Source organism: Equus przewalskii, chromosome 8 (genome assembly GCF_037783145.1).
Source record: "Equus przewalskii isolate Varuska chromosome 8, EquPr2, whole genome shotgun sequence".
Lineage (NCBI taxonomy): Eukaryota > Metazoa > Chordata > Mammalia > Perissodactyla > Equidae > Equus > Equus przewalskii.
Window position 1 is genome coordinate 47,871,053 of NC_091838.1, and position 18,985 is coordinate 47,890,037.

The window sequence follows — 18,985 nt, forward strand, 5'->3', positions numbered from 1 at the left end:
GCTCTCTGAAGTGGGGCCCTCTACGCTATGAATCAAGGCCCCTTTCCTAACAAAGTCACACTCCTCTACTTGCCTAGCCTTCCATTTGTCCCTCCAGCTCTTCTGTTTCCTGTTTTCTTTATACCGTAAGCTCTTGCCTGGTGGGCTCTGAGAGTCAAGATGTAAACAAATAAAGCTTTAGGGGAATGGTCTGCAGCCCTGTTCACTCTCAGCCCCACTCTTGGTCACCAAGCCCTGCATGCCCTTCCCCCACCCCACAATACTTAGCACTTTCATCTGCCCCATACCCAAGTCACCCCCACCTCTTGCCTGAGCTGCTCCAGTAACCTCCTCACCAGGATTTCTGTCTCAGCCGTGTTCCCTCCATCCCACATTCCAATGTTCTAACCAGAGTGGTTTTTCCCGAGTAACCTTTCAGACTCTTGTAGTCCAGGAGTTAGATCACTTTCCCTGCTTACTTCCCAGGCCCTTCATGGGACACCGCTGCTTTCATTTCCAGTTCCATCTCTTACCTCTCTTCCTTCCTCCATACTCTACATTCCAACCATGTTTTATCTCCTCCCCCTCTGCCTGGAAGACCATCTCCTTCCCTGACTTATCCACCTCTCCTGCAAGCCTCATCCTCATGTCCCCTCCTCTGGGCCCTCCTCCCCAAGGCTGTGTTAGCAGCCCATCCTCTCTGCTTCCTAGCACCTGAGTTTATCCTCCCCACTGCTCTGATCGAGTGGACCTTGATACCAGGTGTGAAGACCCCTGAGCCCAGGGGCTGGGTCCCATTCAGAGTTGCCCCTCTGGGCCTTGGCAAAGCGACTTGCAAATAGCAGGGCTCCATATCTGTCTAACAGATCCAGAATAACTAGGAAGAACGGAAATTACAGTTACTATATAAGGACAGTACTATATAAGCTAAGAATTGACAGAAACAGTCAGGAAAGGGAGCCCTATGGTTGTCTCTTACCCATCTGAAGGCAGAGGTACACAGAATCACTACATTCAGAAGTGTAAGGTTAACAGACTGATGGAACTAGCTTAGACTAGGAAAAGGATAAAACTGTAGCTTGAAGTTCAACTTCAGGGGGGGAGGCAACTGATGCATTCCTATTTACATTCCATTTAGCTATTTTATCCATGACCCCAGGGGCCCCTGTATTGCAAAGAATAGCAACTGTTACATCAGAGTTAGACAGCCCCCAGGGCAGGCACCCTCTGGTCTGGAAGGAACCTTATCATCATCAGAGAGATGTACCAGGGAATTCACAGACAGAAAATTCCTAAAACTCCGACTAGGACTCACTGTAAGGCCTCACCTACTGGAAAGCCCACAGCTCTTGACAGTCAAGTTAGCCTCCCCGCTCCCACCCAGTAAGACCTCACTCTGGAAAGAGGACTAGGCACCTGTGGGATCCTATTCCAGGCTCCCCTCTTCTGGTGACCTGATCTTCAGCTCTAGCAATCAAAGTGGGACTTCCTTTCTCCCCAGTTCCCATGAGTGAAGGCAACCTGCCTGGCTCTGAGATGCTGGCTTGTAATGGGGTAGACATTTTATCTTGCACCTATGATCTAGAATTTATCTATTTAATGAAGACATAGGCAAAGCCCAATTTCCAAGTCAAGCTTCAAAATGAGGGACAGAATCCTCATCTCCCCTTTGATCTCAAGTTTTCTGGAGAGCTCATGTGCAAAACAGTCTAAGCCCCAGAGAATTTTTCTGTTGTTACTATTATAATTGATATAACAAGAATAAACATGATCAAAATTTATTGAGCATATGGGATTACTTTATTCAACTCTCACTAATTTTATGAGAGAGACTCTATTATTATTATTCCTACTTTACAGATAAAGAAACTGAGGCTTAGAGAGCTTGAATAACTCAGGTAAGGTTTTTAGCTAAACTCTGAGAGAGGTGGGACTTAGATTTACATACGCTGATCTGGAGAACAACCACACCTAGCCAACTTGTTAGACTAAGCAGCTTCCAGAACAGCTACTCTCTAAACTCTCAGAAAGAACTGCGTCCTCTTCCCTTCTCAGGATTCCAGGCCACAGGTTTTGACCATTTCTCAGAATACTTTTGAATAGCAGTACATGAACTTCTAGGCTTGCTGGGAATATCCTCGCAAAATTCAAAGTTACAGACTGCAGCTCCAACCAGGCATCACCAGGTCAAGATAACGACTATTCCTAGATTTCAAAATGCCTTTTCTTTTAAACTCCTGTGCTCAGATTACAGAATAACTGGGCTGGGAGGCAGTGAACCAAAGAAGCAATCCAACACAGCCATGGTCATAAACACTGGGAACTACAGGCTATAGGATGGGTGGGGTGGGGCGGGGGGCATGTCCTGCTTCTTGTTATTTCCTGTTTGTTTGCTCCCCAAAGGGCCCCTTGTTTCTGGGGGAAAATGCTAGTATGTTCTGCAGAGACCTTGTATCCTATCAATCTAGGAATATGGTGGGCGCTGGTAAACAAGCATTTATTGTTGGAGTCCTTAGGAATGAAGCCAAATACTGAGAATTCAAATTCTCTGCAAATTGGCTGAGTCCACTCTTTGCCTTTAGGGAATACCACAGTTCAACAGATGAATCAGACTTGCTTGTAATCATCAACAAATTTCTTCAATTACTAGATTAGAAATCCATTCCAAAGCAAACCCATGGCCAGTAATTCCTCACCACTACCTGCTTCAATCTCCATCACCAACCCCGACAAAACCTTGTTTTTCAAGCTTTACTTTCATGGTCACCATCCTCATGATAACGTCCCATGAGTATTTACTTGAGACCAGTGAAAGTCATCTTCAACATCCTCTTCTTTAGGACAAATATTCTGGTTCATTCTCCCCCCATCTCTTCTTCATTGCTTTCCTCTTAACCTCCCTGAAGCTCCTGATCTCTCTCTAGCTGTCGGACTGTGTGTCAGACATGGAGAGACTGTCAAGGTCTGATCAGCAACAGTAAGATATCTTCAAATATCTACTGTCACAATAAATGCAACTCACCACTTCCTAAGTCCAACCTTACAGTTTGCCTCTTCAGAACTTCGAAGACTAACATAAGGGAGTTCAAAGTCTGCCAATTTTTTCACAACTAGAGAAAGAGGAAAGTGAGTCTTACTGTTTGAAACAGCACAAATAGCGGTTTGTACAGAGACTTTAAAATGAAAATAAAGCATTACTATTGGAAAGAATAACATCAAAATAATAATATTCACTTGCATTTGTATGTAATTTTTAACTTTCTGAAGTTCATTCAAAAAATAAATAGCATTTGATCCTCATAGAACACCAGCAACTTGAGTAGAGGATATTTTACAGAGTGATACAGATGAAGAAACTGAGGTTCAGAGAGGTCCAGTACCTTCACCAGCATACCACAGTTCCTAATGGCCAAGTCAACACACAAACCCCTTAACTTCCAACTCAAAACCACCTCCCCACAGCTTCTTAAGAACATATGTAAACTACTTTGAGATAATTGATACCATTTCACAACTAAAAAAACTTGTAATACCTAGAAATGCACTGTAGAGAAAAAAAGCTATGTGAAGTGTACTTTCACCTTTCATCTTTCACTATCTCATTATATCTTTTTCTTTTTAAGAATCTAAGAACTTATTTATATCATCCACATTTTATAGCAAACATTCCTTAACAAGGAGACATGATGCTGTAATGGGATGTACTGATGCCTGGAGTCTAGCACTCCATTCACAGGGGGTTGGGCATGGCTGGTGGTCAGCAGCCAGGGCACAAGGTAAAGGGGAGATGGACATCAGGATTGGGACTAGTGCACGCACAAGAGGAAGCACAGTTACTGGAAAGACCTGCTGCCTTGCTCCTGACCATGCCACCTCTCTGGAGCTGCTCGCCCCCAGCTCATCATGAACACAGACGCAACCTACATTCCCCAAACTTTTGATCCAGTTGCTGAGGACAGTAGTAGGGACCGCACACTAGGGAGTTCCCCTGGGGGGTGACCAGCCCCCTAGCTGTGACTCCTGCATTTCCTGGGCTGAGCACCTGCCCATACCTGCCCTCCCCATCTCCTGGCTGCCCTAGATTCTTTCTCTCCTTCTTACCAGAGAACTTGCCTTCCTTGCAAAACTGAATGAGAAATAGGCCGAAGTAGCCCAGGAGCTCCCGACACAGTCCAATTTCGTGTGACACCATCTTTAATCAAAGACAAAAAGGAGGAGTGGGAGTTAGGAGTGTCTACCATGCTTACTGTGACATACAGAATTTGAAATTGCCCATAAACATCAGTAAAAAGTGCTTTAATGGGCTAGTGGACATTAAATGTTTTCCAAATCTAAAAATAGTACATACCCATTTTAGAAAATTTAGAAATTAAAAAAAATTAGAGTGAAAAAAATCAGTCCCAACACGGTGGCTATAAACTGGCCTCAGCTGAGGCTGGTTGTCCCATCTTGGATGCGGACGTGCCTCCCCGATCATTTTGGTCTTTATTGTCCACTGGAGGACAGCAGTCATTCTCCATGGACATCCGTCCTTCTGTAAATCTGCCCCTGGGCCCACATATTCATTTACTTTCCTCTGGGCTGGATTACCAGATATTGGGAAAAGGGACACTCCCCACTGCTTGGCCGGCACATAAAGGTGTACGAGCTACTGTCCGCCTTCCACCTCCCAGGCCTTCTCTAATGTCTCCTAGGACGATCAAGACTAAGTTATTTGGCTTTTGCTCAGGGAAACTTCAGATCCCAAGCGCTGGCTGCCCTCACTTCATGTTCTTCTGTGCACTCTGCACCAAATGGCTTTCATTTCAACACCAATGGTTTTGTTATTACCAATGGGTCATGAGCTTGTAACCTCACAACAGTTGTATCCATTTACCTTTCCTTAGCAGGAACTTCCACCTACCACAGACCCTCTCCCTCTCTACCACCCAGCCCAACCCCTCTTTATGACTGCGCTCCTGAGTGATGTCTTTGCACGCCTGGTCTGAATTCGCTAGATCACCTCTGTTCACACGTGAGGATTCGCCTTTACAGCACTTTAATAACCTCTTCAAGTCTCAAGGTAGCAGTTGTACAAATACCAGGCTCAAAGGAGTACTTTTCTTGTCAGAGAGCTATAAATTACCTCGTGAAACAGTCTCATTAGGTGGATGGTATGGTTGAGCATTCTCAGCATGGCTTTAAAAATAAAGAAGAGCCTGGGAACTTTTCACAACTTTTATTCGATGCTTATCCCCATTCCCATTCTTTCTACCTCACTCTCCTTTCCACGCCCTTGTAAAAAACCCCAAACCAAAACACAGGGCTGTGGGTGTGGGTGAGTGTGTGCTGGTAGGGAACAGATTGTAGAGACATCTTTTCCTAGAGTAAACATCACCTGTGTCCACTCAAATGCAATCTCTCTCTTCTCTGACTCATTCTGTGAAAACAGCAAGCTTACATGCCAAGGCAGAGAGAGGAGGCAGACAAGGGAGGAGAAGCCTTTGTATTTACAAAGACACAAATACAAACACCTTCTTTTGAGAGAAAGACACAATACTATTTCATTCTTAGCAAATGTTAATGATGCTTCAAACACAAACACCACCAATAAAACTACATTAGCACAAATCTATAAAAAACAAAGAAGAGATTTTAGCTTGTTGCTTGTCTTGAAAGAGCCCAGCAGGATGGGGGTAAGGTGGACAAGAGAAGCAAAGTGAGAGCGGTGGTGAGTTGCTTGAGAAGATACAATGATTCTTGATTACAAAATTTAAATTACATTTTTATGCAAGCTAGAGAATTTCCAAGCCCCTGGAAGGGAATTCATGTCTCTGTCTGGCCAAGTGCTCACTTTACCTCTTATGGAAACTCTACCACTTGGAGGGTAGAACCTCCAGGTACACTTAGCTGATGTTAACAATATCAGTGTTGTGGGTTTGAATTCCTCACAAGCCAATGAGGGAAAGAGGGAAAGTACATTTTTCTACGATACAAATGTACCTCATTAAATTTATCCTGTTAGTTACAAGGGGACCTGGACAAAACACATGGTATTGTAGAACCCTAGACTTACCGCCCTACTCAATTCAGCAGTCCCTCTGATATCAATACCAACACCAATAAGGATAAATAACCATAACCACCACTGTTGATGGAACATGAGTTACTTATATAACTACTTAGACATTGTCTTGAAAGGTTAAATAACTTACCCAAACTCACACAGCTATGACGTGGCAATGCTGTCACTTGAATCCAGGACTTGTCCTGAACCCAGCAGAGAGGAGCCCCAAACTTCACCAGCAGCCAACTTCAGCTGCAGAAATGTCTAGCTTGGCCAGTGAGCCAGTGTGTGAAAAATATGTCAATAATGATGTCGTCAGGCAGGCAGGTGCCCTCCAGTTCTTCACAGGCCTAACCATCTCCAAATTACCTAACAGCCAGAAGGTGCAGCCCTGAGTTACTTGCCTGGACCCAGAGATACCCAAGTTGTAGCCCCTCCCTCACTTTTCCTGTCCGTCCCCTCCTTCATTTACCTAACTGTCTCCTATTCTGTAGGTCCCAGGAGGGCAAGTGAGGGAGCCATGTTTTTGTGTTTTGTTTTCGTATAAATCCCCTCAAGCATTAAGCATCAAGGGCATTTGATGCTTTTGAGAAAGATCATTCTGGAAATCAGCACAGGAAGATTGGAAGCAGGCAGACTAGTTTCGGGGCTGCTGTAGAAATCTGGCTGGGAAATGAGGAGGGCTCGAACTAGGGGGATGAGGACGAAGAGGGGGAAATAGGGAGAAGGGGATGATAGGAGAGAGACTTGGGATACAGTGTCTGTAGGACTGGGAGGAGGGGGGAGGAGGAGGAGCCCAGGATAACTTCTCAATGGCCTCAGCAACTAGGTGGCTGCTGATACCATTCAACCAGGTCAGCAGCACAGGAGCCAAGAAAAAGTTAGGGTGGGGTGTGTGCAGTGAGTTCACCAGGAAGAAAGGTCAAAAATAATCATTCTTGGGCAAGGCCAAGACCTAAAGAAGAGGTGTTTCCTAATCCAGGTGCTGCTTCTGAGGCCAGGAGGGCACGTAGGGCTTGAATCTCCAGGGTGAGAAGAGGAGCCAGGACGCAGGGAGGGAGCTCCTCCCCGTGGCCTCAGGTGAAGGCAGGCTCCAGAGCAGGGAGCCCCACAGAGAGCACTTCGTTGGCTTCCAGCTTAGAAGGCGTCAGATATCACCACCCCAGGGAAGGAATTTTCTGTCCTTGAAAAGGTCCTAGAAACTTTCTGACCTCCTCCTGTTTATAACTTTTTATTCTTCCTAGTATGTTTCTCTGGAGGATTAAAACTAAAGCCCTCCAAAGGAAAGGGGCCCGGCAGCTGACCTTCGGGAGCAATGCGTGGGTGTGAGAAGACAGTGTCCCCTCTGCAGCCCAGCTCAGGGGGAGGAAAGGCCTGAGGGGCAGAGCTGATGGCCACATCTGAAAGAGAGGGTGCTTTCTGGGTCTCATCCTTAAAGTCCTCAGAGAACTGACTAAAGCTCAGGTCTGGCCCCTGGACCCAGAATTAGACCGCTGGGGCCTTGGTTTCAGGGGTCTTCCCTGTGTGGAGGAGGGGCGACTCTTTCAGCCTTTGAGAAATCCTCTATCCCTCTCTGCCAGAACCTGTCATTAGCTCCCCTGGGTACTGCTGTTCCAGACTCATCTGGGCCCTTCTTCCTGCTCCCAACTGTGGGGCATCCCATACCAAAGCATTCTGCATATTTCCAGGGCACATCCCGGGCTGAGTCCTAGGGAACTGACAGCTGCCTTAAGAAGGACCTGGAAAGTTGACGCCCAAGGGGGAGTAAAACCAAAGAGGCCCCAAGGATTGGTTGCAGCTCAGATTCCTCCATCAGTCTCCCAGAAAATCCCATCACTTCTACAGATAAGCCATCCAGGGTAAAATGACAGGCAGGAAGCTTCTGGAAGGTAACTGTATCCTAGTCCCTACCTTCAAACAGAATGATTGCTAAATTCAGGTCTGGAGCTGGAGTTTGGACAGTTTACCTCTAAGACTCTTTCGGCAGTGTCTGAGGTTAGAATTTCAACCTGGATACTCCTTCCATCGGGCAGAAACACATCCAGAGAGGATTTCTTGGTAGTGATGCTAAATGTGTCCTGTGGGCAAAAGCAAAGCTCGATAAGCTTCGTGGCCCTTTAGGGGGCACGTCGCAGCAGGTACAGGCAGCAGCTTCCTCTCCCTTGGTGCTGGGGGCATACAGTGCCCACAAGAGACCCAAGTGATTTGGGGGATGAGATTTGGGGGGTAGGGGGGATGGGGGGACAGGGAGGGGTGTGGAGAAGGGCCAAGGCAAAGTAATGACACACAGTTTGAATAATTTCCAAATAAACAACAAGGTACCCACTTTAGGAAAAAAGCTTTTGATAAAATCATCCATTTGACACTTAATTGTTTCAGATTTAACTCTCCCATTTTGAATATTTCTGGGCATTCCTAAAAGTCCATGATATGCAGTAATTCCTGATTCTGCTACAGCAAACATCTGAAGTACGACAACTATGAGGCCTCTATGGAGAAGCCAGTTGCTCTCTGGTGAGTGGGCACCCAGCTGAGGGCCCAAGACGCCAGCTCAGCACAGGTCTGCTCGTGCTCATGCATTTCTCAAGGGGAGGCATGTGCGCCAGAGGCAACTACAGATCTGGGGATCCGTGAAGTTCTGGGAAGTGGTGCTCTAGAATGTCAAGAACACACTAGAGACACTGGAAGGCCATCAGAGTTTAGGAAGGTGTAAGGCTGAGATTGGTGCTCAGTTACCATAGAGAAAGGGACCCCAAGAGGAGGCCTGGCCAGTGACGGCCCAGGCGTGCCTCACAGAGCAGCTGCTCCGGGGGAGGGGGTGGGGCTGTTTTCAGCACCTCCTGAACGGGATCCTGTCAGGCCACAGAGCTGCCTCATCTCTGGGAGGCTGATTTGGGGCATAGCCCTTCTCACCCCAGGTTCTGCAACAGGATTAAACCCTAACGCCCCAGTGGATCCACTGCACGCAATGAATTAACTTCTCTCCTAGGCATTTAGAATGACACTAGTTATGAATCATCCTTGGGAGAACTGAGGAAAGAGTCACTCACATCATTTCCTGTGTTCTGAACCTACTATATAAACTAGAATATTAGTAATACAGCCCAGGTCACCTCCTTCCTGGTATCAGGTTAGGGGAGGGAAGATCTAAACGACCATTCAGAAGGTTGTTGGGAATCATGGAGTTGGGGCCCAGGCAAGCTGACCAACTGAGCCTCATTCCCTTCAACAGGCTATACCTCCCCTTTCTGTAGTCCTCCTGACACACCCCCACCCCCACTCAGCCCCGACATTCAGACACAACAGGTTAGGCATCAAGCTTTGTAGGGAACCAGGGGACCCAACAACTTAGTCGCATTGTCTGGTTACCTCAAAAGGCCAATCACATTAGTGACAGGCTTATTTTTCCTAATTTTGTTATCAAAGGGCAAGCACTGACTTTAAATTTTAACCCCCCACCCCCACATACTTATAATTACTAAGTCTATGATTCTGAACCTAAGCACTTTAGGAGAGAAAATCTGCAGTTTTCCAAATTCAAAGGGTTGGTCCAAAAAACTACATATAGTCACGAATGTATTTATAGCCACAGTTATATAGGCAACACGTTTATATAGCACATCATTTATGAACAAACATAATATCTATATATTTATTACATACAAATATATTGTAAGTTCATGATACTGATAATTGTGCTCTGTGCACCTGTTTCATTTAATTCTCATAACAATTCCTTGAGGCATAGACACTTAGTAAGCCCCCTTTTTCAGATGAAGTAAAAGTTCACGAAGGTTAAATAGCTAAATAACAAGGATACACCTCTAGATGGTGGCAGAGGCAGGATTCAAGGCCAGTTCCACACGGCTCCTGGGCTCTAACTAGGGTGGACATATCTCCCAGCTGGCCCAAGAAGGTTCTAGTATGAACCTGTCATCCAGCCTTGCTATGGACTGAATGTTTGTGTCCCCCTCAAACTCATATGTTGAAGCCCTAACCTCCAACGTGATAGTGTTAGAGATGGGCCTTTGGGAGGTGACTAGAGTTAGTAAGGTCATGTTCCTCATGATAGGATTAGTGCCCTCATAAGAAGAGACCCCAGAGAGCTTCTCTCTCTCCACGTGTGCACGAAGAAGAAATTTATTTCTCACAGATCTAGGAATTTCTGCTTTTTTTTTTTTTTGAGGAAGATTAGCCCTGAGCTAACTACTGCCACTCCTCCTCTTTTTGCCGAGGAAGCCTGGCCCTGAGCTAACATCCATGCCCATCTTCCTCTACTTTATACATGGGACACCTACCACAGCAGGGCATTTGACAAGCAGTGCCATGTCCGCACCCAGGATCCGGGGCGGCGAACGCTGGGGCGGCGAAACCTGGGCCACCGAGAAGCGGAACGTGCGAACTTAACTGATGCCCCACCGGGCCGTCCCCGGAACTTCTGCTTTTTAAGCCACTCAATCTATATTTTTTTTATGGCAGCCCAAGCAGAATAATTACAGCATTCCTTTCACTCTCAAAATTTTCCAAGTTTGGATAAGGTATATGGCTGCCATGTTACCAGCATAACACCAGCATAAAGTTATGCTGCCTCCCCCCACATACAATAGGTTTCTGTCTGCCTGACTTGAATTTGCCACTTATTGATCACCGTGTTTGTCACTTTTCAAACAGTCCTGTGGCTTCCCCAGTCAGTACTGGCCTCAAAATGAGCACAGATTGAACCACCTGTCAGGTTTTCCCTTCAGGCGTCCAGTGCTGGGACAATCCACTTCTCAGCATCCTTTGAGAACCACTCCAAGCCCTTCCCCAGAATGTCAGGGCCACAGGTTTCCCTCCTCCACAAAACAGGCCCTGAGCTCCCCCAAACAATCTCAGGCCACGCTTTCTTCACTTGACCTTTCCAGGGGAGTTTTAGAAGATTTTTCTAGTTCCCCTGCAGTTATGATAATTGATTAAGGTGAACCCCACATTTAGCTGAGATACAGGTTTCAGAGACAATGGGCTCCCCCAGGGCAACTGTTGTGAATAGTTCTTTTCAAGGTACGCCTTTGCCTAGGCCCTGGGTTCTCAAAGGATTTTGGCCCATAATCACAAACATCTCCTACCTGAGGGGAAAAACACTCACAAAATGAATGGAAAGAATGTCACTGCTTTTCGATAAGATTCTAAAGTAAAGCCTAGCATGAATTTATATTACTTCAATGCAACTCCAAACTCAGGCTATCTTGCAGACCAGTAAGATATCTAAATTATATAAACAATTAAAATGATACAAATGCATATCTTTATTAAATTCTTCTGCAAAAGCAAAACGAGGGAGCAGACTAGATTAGTGCAGGGAATCAGATTATAGATGGCCCTGAAATCAGACATTCGAGAATTTTATTAAAAAGGCAAAAAGAACCCTCATACACTGCTGGTGGGAATGCAAACTGGTGCAGCCACTATGGAAAACAGACTGGAGATTCCTCAAAAAATTAAAAATAGAACTACCATATGACCCAGCTACCCCACTACTGGGTATCTATCCAAAGAGCTTGAAGTCAGCGATTCCAAAAGTCCCTTGCACCCCAATGTTCATTGCAGCATTATTTACAATAGCCAAGATGTGGAAGCAACCTAAGTGCCCATCAACAGATGATTAGATAAAGAAGATGTGGTATATATACAATGGAATACTACTCAGCTGTAAAAAAGAACAAAATCATCCTATTTGCAACAACATGAATGGACCTTGAGGGAATTATGTTAAGTGAAATAAGCCAGATAGAGAAGGACAATTTCTGTATGACTCCACTCATATGAGGAATTTAAATATGTGGACAAAGAGCACAGATTAGTGGCTACCAGGGGAAAGGGGGTGTGGGGGTGGGCACAGTGTGAAGGGTTGCACCTACAACATGACTAACAGACAATAATGTACAACTGAAATTTCACAAGATTGTAACCTATTATTAACTCAATAAAAATTTTATTTAAAAAAAAAGGCAAAAAGAAACCGTGGTGGTTCTGGATCAGGGAAATGGAAGAATGGAAATGGAGTTATAGAAAGATTTGTCTGGCAGCGGGGTGAAAACAGACTAGAGGAGAGACTGGAGGATGAGGAAGACTCAAGAGAGGTGGCTGCAGTAACCCCACGCGAGGTATGGAGGGACGGAGGGATGGGCTAGACCATGTGGTTAAGAAAAGCACAATCCACAGAGCAGACTGCTTGGGTTCCAAGCCTAGCTCTGTCACTTACTGCATGTGACCCGTGTAAATCCAGACAGGTTACTTCCCCTCTGTATACCTCATTCCTTCTGCTTTAAAATAAAAGTAATAGTGCCCTCATCATCAGGCTGTGGCAAGGACTCAAGGAGCTAAGACGTGGAACACGGAAGAGCATTCCTTACAAACACTCAAATGGCAGCTTTATTGTTCTGTTATTGTTAGCAATAGGAATGTGGAGGAAGTTTCTATATCTTTATTTTGAGTCAGTGGCAACAGATAAGAAATAAAAGAGTCAAAGGTTTAGGAAGATGTTTGCAATGCTCATATCCAATCTGGTTCTGAGTCCTGTATATTTTACATCTTAAACTATCTCTTGAATCCATCTACCTCTCTTCATCTCCACTGCCAGCACCTTAAACCCAACTGACATCTCTCCCCTACACTTCTGCAACGGCCTCCATACTGGTCTTCTTACTTCCATTCTTTCTCCTCCTACAAAGCACTCTCCACACAGCAGCCAGAGACATTTTTAAAATGTAAACTTAAAAATGTCCCTCTCTTGCTTAAAACCCTCTAATGTCCTTACATTGCTCACGAGACACTAAAAGGAAAAACACTGTTTTTCTCTACTCTACTCACATCAACACCTCTGACACTAACTGCCCGGAGTTAGCACAGACCCCACAGGTCAAGGCCTTGGTCCCACAAGACTGCCCCCCTCCCACTTCAGATGTCAATCACAAGTTGCGCCCTCCCATGCTTCTGACCCACCCACTACAAACCCAGATTCACACAACCCCTTCCCTGAGTTTCATACTTTCCTAGAATGGCTCACAGAACTCAGGACAACTATTTACTATCACCCATTATAAAGGATACAACTCAGTGACAAATAAAATGGCAAGCAATAGGATATATTGGAGTATATGAGGAAGCCATTTGGTATAAACCTAATTCAGCCTGACTTCTTTTTTTTCCTCCAAAAGGGCCTGACTGGCTATTGAGCACGCATTGCATATCTGCTTAGACATTTCCTATGGCCAGAACAAAGGCCCTTGAGATAAAGATGCAACTTCCCCCCAACATTAGCATTTTTCCTTAGGCTAGGAACTGATTGCTGCACTCACCTCCCAGCTCACCTGTGACCACCCAGCTGGAGACAACAGACTGCCACCCTGCTGTGTTCACAGAGACAGAAGACCTACCTGCTATTTCCATCAATCGCTGTGCCGACAGAGTAGTCTCGCGACTATTGTAAAAGGGACATTCCAATCATATGTGAAACATCCTCTTTGAGGGTATATAACGACCCTGTATTCCCCCCACCTCTTTGGAGTGCTGTGTTCCTTTGTGGAAAGACTCTCCCGGGTTATAATCCTCAGATTTAAGCTCAGAATAAACTCACCCAAATTTTCACTTATAGATTGGATATGGATTATTTTCGTCATCAGGAATACCCAAATGGAAGAGATGCACAGGGTAAGGTATGTGGAAAGGTGTACAGAGCCCTCCCAGGTGCACCGCCTACATGTTCACCAACCCCAAAGCTCTCTGAACACCATAGTTTAGGGATTTTTATGGAGGCCTTGCTCTGTAGGCGTGATCAATTAACTTAATCTCCAGCCCTTCTTCCCTCCCCAGAGGCCAGGGGGTGGGGCTGGAAGTTCCAACTCTCTAATCAAGCTGTTGACCAGCTCCCATCTTGAAGCATCTAGGGGCCCCCAGCCACTAGTCATTTGATTAGCAAACAAAAAGACACTCATCCCTCCAGAGATTCCAAGGGTCTCAGAAGCTCTGTGTAAGACAGGCCTATCACCCCATCACTCAGCAAATCACATGGGTTTTTGGAGCTCTGCATCAGGAACCCGGTTCAGAGACAAAACATACATTTCTTATTCTGTCACAGACACCCAACCCTTTGCCAATGGTTGGGATGAGACAAGTCAGTTGACAACTGCCCCTCACTTTCCTTTCTCCTTCTCTCTAGTAATTACCCTATGGGCTCCCCCATCCAATGGAGTTCTGACTTCATTAGCAAGGAGGAGGAAGGAAAGTGAGGGCACTCTCCTCCAGCTGGGGCTGCTAATCTTGAAGCAAATGGCTATTTTTCCCACAGCATGGAGAGAGGCTCTGAGAATGAAGTCAATATACAGAAAAGCAAAGCTTGAAGTAAGGAGTGGGATGAGAGCGCCAGCCAAACTTCCCCAACTTGTCATTTAAATGAATAAATTTCCCATTTATGATTTTGTCCCTTGCAATTGAAAAAGGGCTGACTAATATGGAAGTAGAGTTCCACCCTGCCTACTCTGTTTATTTGTTGAATGTTCTTGGCTTTTTTATACTTAATTTGTTTAAAGCTGGGTTAGATGGTTGCTTAGATGATAAGCTCCTTCAGAGCAGCGATTATGCAGTAAATTTATTTTGAACAGGGCCCTGTATAAATGGGTATTTGAATAATCTTGATGCCATATTTCTCAAAATAATCCAAGTGAGAGGATAAAAAGAACTAAGAGGCATCTAAAATGGAGCACTTAAAAATCGATTGTTTATATACATCTCTCTCTAGCCCTCTACTGCATATTTACCCTACCTATGTTTTAGGAAAGAATATTAAGATTAAAGTCTGCAATGTTCTGTTTGACACAGCAACACTGGTTTCAGTTGAGACAACCTTCTCTCAGTGGGTAAGCTCCACATCAAGGGAGGTAAAAGGTTCAAGGACCACCCAACTCTTTGCCATTGGTGAGAATGGGACACACTGGTTGGCAACTGGCCCTTGACCTCCCTCCTCCTCCCCAGCATGTCCCACTGGTTGCCTCCACCAATGCAGTTCTGACTCGCACTCTGTTTCAACCTTCTCCACTTTCCCCAAGACTCCAACCACATCTGCCTCTTTCCTCATCCCCACCAGTTGACCTCACCTCTTCTAAGCCACAGAGGAAACACGGAGAGGGGACTCACTCTACTTATACTCACAAACCTTGCACCACGCCTGTAGCCTCACCCAGTCTTTCTCCTTGTCTCACATTCAGTTTAAGAGTGATCTTTCCTCCACCCAGTCCCAGCTTGTGTTTAATCCTCCGGCCTCAAGGACTTGGTGCTAGTAACTATCAAGGCCAATCCCACCCACTCCCATATTCAAACTCTCCTTCTCCATTGGCTCCTTCCCACTAGCAGGCAAACTTACTCAAGTCTCTCTCCTCTTAAACAACAGAAAGACAGAGACTCTGGGTAGATCATCTCCAGGAAAAGAATCTGATTGGTTTGACCATAGGGAAAATTCTGTTCTCAGCACTGTGATAGGTACGGAAAAGAGTCATACTTAATGACAACTAAACATATTTTTTTCTTTTAAAAGATGTTATTTTAACTCTAAGAAAAATAAAAGTTGTTCAAGAGAGTAAAGGTAATCTCAAACATGATTTGGCTAAGTAATAAGAAATATTTACATATTATAATAATTAAAATATTGACTAAGGATTTAATTTTTAAAAATTCGGACATAAAATTGGGCAGAAGGGGTGAATGGAGGAAGTGATATAAGCAAGCTGAAATCCTCATCCCCCATAACAGTCAGTCGGTGGATAATGTCTACACATTGAAGAGCAAGAGAAAGTTAGAGATGTAGATCATTACTCTCCAGACTTTTAAATATATGAAGAAAAAGCTAAAAGATTTGAAAGCCATTGCCTCTGCAGAGCAGGAGATGGTTATGTTATAATTCTTTCTAGCACTATTTTATTTTAAAACTATGAGCACATTTAGCTTTGATAAAAAAATAATTTTAGAACAACATGGTAAAGAGAAGAAATAACGGCATCAAAAAACATTTATATTATGGTATAAAAGCAAGTGCACAAGAGGTGAAACATTCTAGGTTTGGAGTGGTGATCAAGGAGGAATTTGGCTCTATTTGTGACATTTGAATTTTACTAGAATGTATATAATTAAGAAAATGTAAGAGCCATACAAAAACACAATTAGAGGGAAAAAAGCCAACTTGGTGGATTTGGATTGTAGAAAAACAAAGCCTTGACTAAGCTGTCATCTTGATCTAGAGTGGATCAGGAATCAAAATGCACAATTCACACTAGAAAATTGAACGCATTTATCTTTAAGAAATCTCAAAACCCTCCAACACCATGGGCTGCCTTAACACTGTGGGGGCCTAGAATTGGCCACCCCAAGATATTTCTCTTTGGCACGAGGATTATTTGGGGCTAGTTACTTTTAATAAACTGCAGACAGGAAAGCAACTGAAAAGTAGAATTTACTTACCCTTTGTTAAGAGACATTTACATTGTAAAGGAAATTTCCATCTGTAAAGTTGTCTCCCTCCTTGTACCACGAAGAAGGGGGGATGACCTTATCTCTAGAAACTCTTAATCAATGCCAAAGGCAAAAACTTAAATCTGCATTTATTTACTGTACTTGCGTGGTAATCTCCCATGATCGACTCCCCCTCCACCCGCAACATCCTCCTTTGTCATTAGCTGAAGATGATATTTAAGGTGGGGGCTTCAGCCATTTTGGCGAGTTGCTCAGCTTGCCTGAGCCTCTCCCGTGTATACATGTTATAAAGCTTTGCTTAATTTTCTCCTGCTATTCTGTCTCATGTGAATTTAATTCGTTCTCCGGCCAGACGAACCCAGAGAGGGTAGAGGAAATGTCTTCCTCCCCTACAACACATTTTAAAATATGTGCTAATTCTTTTCAAATCGAATTTAACAACCTGAGGAATTTTTTAATTTCTCAAAGAAAGATCAATCAACGTGCTTTATGGATATTCTGTTCGGAGGCAGAAATGTCTGATAGCCATGGGTACTTATTCCTGAGGTTTCTTATCCAAGAGAATCCATTCTTGGACTCACCAAGCTCTAAATTTCCATTGCACTTAATGATGGACCCTAACCATTTCACTACAAGGGAAATGGGAAACATTCTTACGAGGAAATGGGGAAAGAGTCACTTCCCAGAACCTCCAAACATAGCCACAGTGGGCAAAACTTCTCCAATACATGAACTGCCCCTAACTTCCCAGCTGCACCAAAGCCACTCCAAATACCTTCTCAGTCTTCTTTTTCTCAAATACATTGTTCACAAGAGGCCATAGAACACTACAGTTTAAGAACCGGGAGCATAAAGAATCTTAGTCTAAAGACTTCAGTTTTGCCTTTTCAAAAGTCCCTTCATCTAAAAGGCTCTCACAGGGCAAAAGCACAGAGCATACTAAGGGGTCTAGACCCACAAAACAAAAAGCACCCAGTGGGGCAGGGCTGGGTGGGCTACCGCTGCCCTAGAAATACCTCAGTGGAGCAGGGCTCTGAATGTAGGCTCCCTGGGCTCGGACCCCAGCTCTGACATTTACAAGATATGTATCCTTGGATAAGTTACTTAGCCTAAAAAAGAGACACCAATAGCACCTCCCTCGACAAGCTGTGAAGGATTAATGAGACACTGCACATAAAGCAGGGCCCAGCCCACATTAAAGGCCCTCTGATTACTGGAGCTTGCCTTTGGCCATCCTCCAGAGAGGCTTTCCACAGAAGGGCTCCTGGGAGGTCGCATGTATTCACGTTTCTAACATGGTGTGTCCTCGCCCAGAGACTGGAAGATCTTCTTGTATTTGCTGAGCCTTGGCGAGCCAGGCCTGTGAGCATAGGATTATCTGGCAATAACCACTTGGAAACTGCAGGCCAAGCACTTATCAGATGCAGTGAAGATATCCAGGTGGGGTCTGTAAACTACTGAGTTGGGGAAAGTGCCTAATCCCTGCTCCCTGGGCTCCCTTCATGGTCTGGAAAATCTACACATCACCACTGCTCATGCCAGTCCTCCGAGCTCCTACCAGCCCTGCAGGAGCAATCTCATTGCAAGCTCAGCCAGCCAGTTGCATTGATTGCATCCATTTCAGCCCATAAGCCACTGGCCCTGGATAGTGATCAGGGAAAGGGTCTACTGGCAGCTGGAACAGACTCCCCATCCCCACCCCCACCCCCATAACAAGTGGCTACTGCTTTCCCTTTCACTAATATCAGTCCTGAGTCTCCCAGACCTCCTGATATTATGTGGTTTGTGGTATTTTCCCCGGCTCAGTGGGGGAAAAAACCTATAGTCATCCCTCCCTGCCCAGAAAACTTCAAATACCAGTTTAGATGTCACTCTCTAGGTCTCCCTGACCAAGGTACCCTCCACATCTCCCAGACACACACTCATCCTGTGGCAGTGCCTCCCAGCCCTCTTCTCACAGGGCACACACAGAGAATGATACTATCTGTACTGCACACTGGGGTATGTGGGCACGGAGCCACTAGAGGTGGCAGGGCCCATCAATGCTGTACCTGGGCTGAGAGAATGGAAATCTTGACATACTCCTAATCCCCTCCTGGGACATGGTGCTGTATCACAGTGCTGTGTCCTATATCCCCGTGCTTGGTCCTGCATCACAGTGCACGATGCACAGTACTGTATCACAGTGCACAATGCATAGTCCTGTATCACAGTGCATGGTTCTGTATCATAGTCTTATTTACAGATCATAATATGCAGTCCCATGTCATGGTACATGGTCCTGTATCATGGTGATCATTACATTTAGTGACTTGCCCAGTGACTTTTCTGTCTCCCCTACAAGACACTAAACTCCATGAGAGGGACTGGGTGTCGTTTGCTGGTATCTCCCCAACTTCCAGAGGAGGGTTGGCTCTGAGCAGTGTTCAATTCATATTCATTCAACGTATGAACAATAAA

General features: G+C 45.0%; 1 protein-coding gene across 2 annotated transcripts in view; it reads right to left on the reverse strand.

The window, feature by feature from the left end:
* SNX31 (sorting nexin 31) overlaps window positions 1-18,985 on the reverse strand; it is a 67,118-nt gene that overhangs the window by 31,826 nt on the left and 16,307 nt on the right. For both annotated transcript variants that reach the window (XM_070631871.1, XM_070631872.1), the window contains exons 5-7: window positions 7,993-8,103; window positions 4,081-4,171; window positions 3,002-3,089 (exon numbers count right to left, since the gene is read on the reverse strand). In XM_070631871.1, coding sequence (XP_070487972.1) covers window positions 3,002-3,089; window positions 4,081-4,171; window positions 7,993-8,103 — 290 coding nt within the window. The remainder of the gene's footprint in view (window positions 1-3,001; window positions 3,090-4,080; window positions 4,172-7,992; window positions 8,104-18,985) is intronic.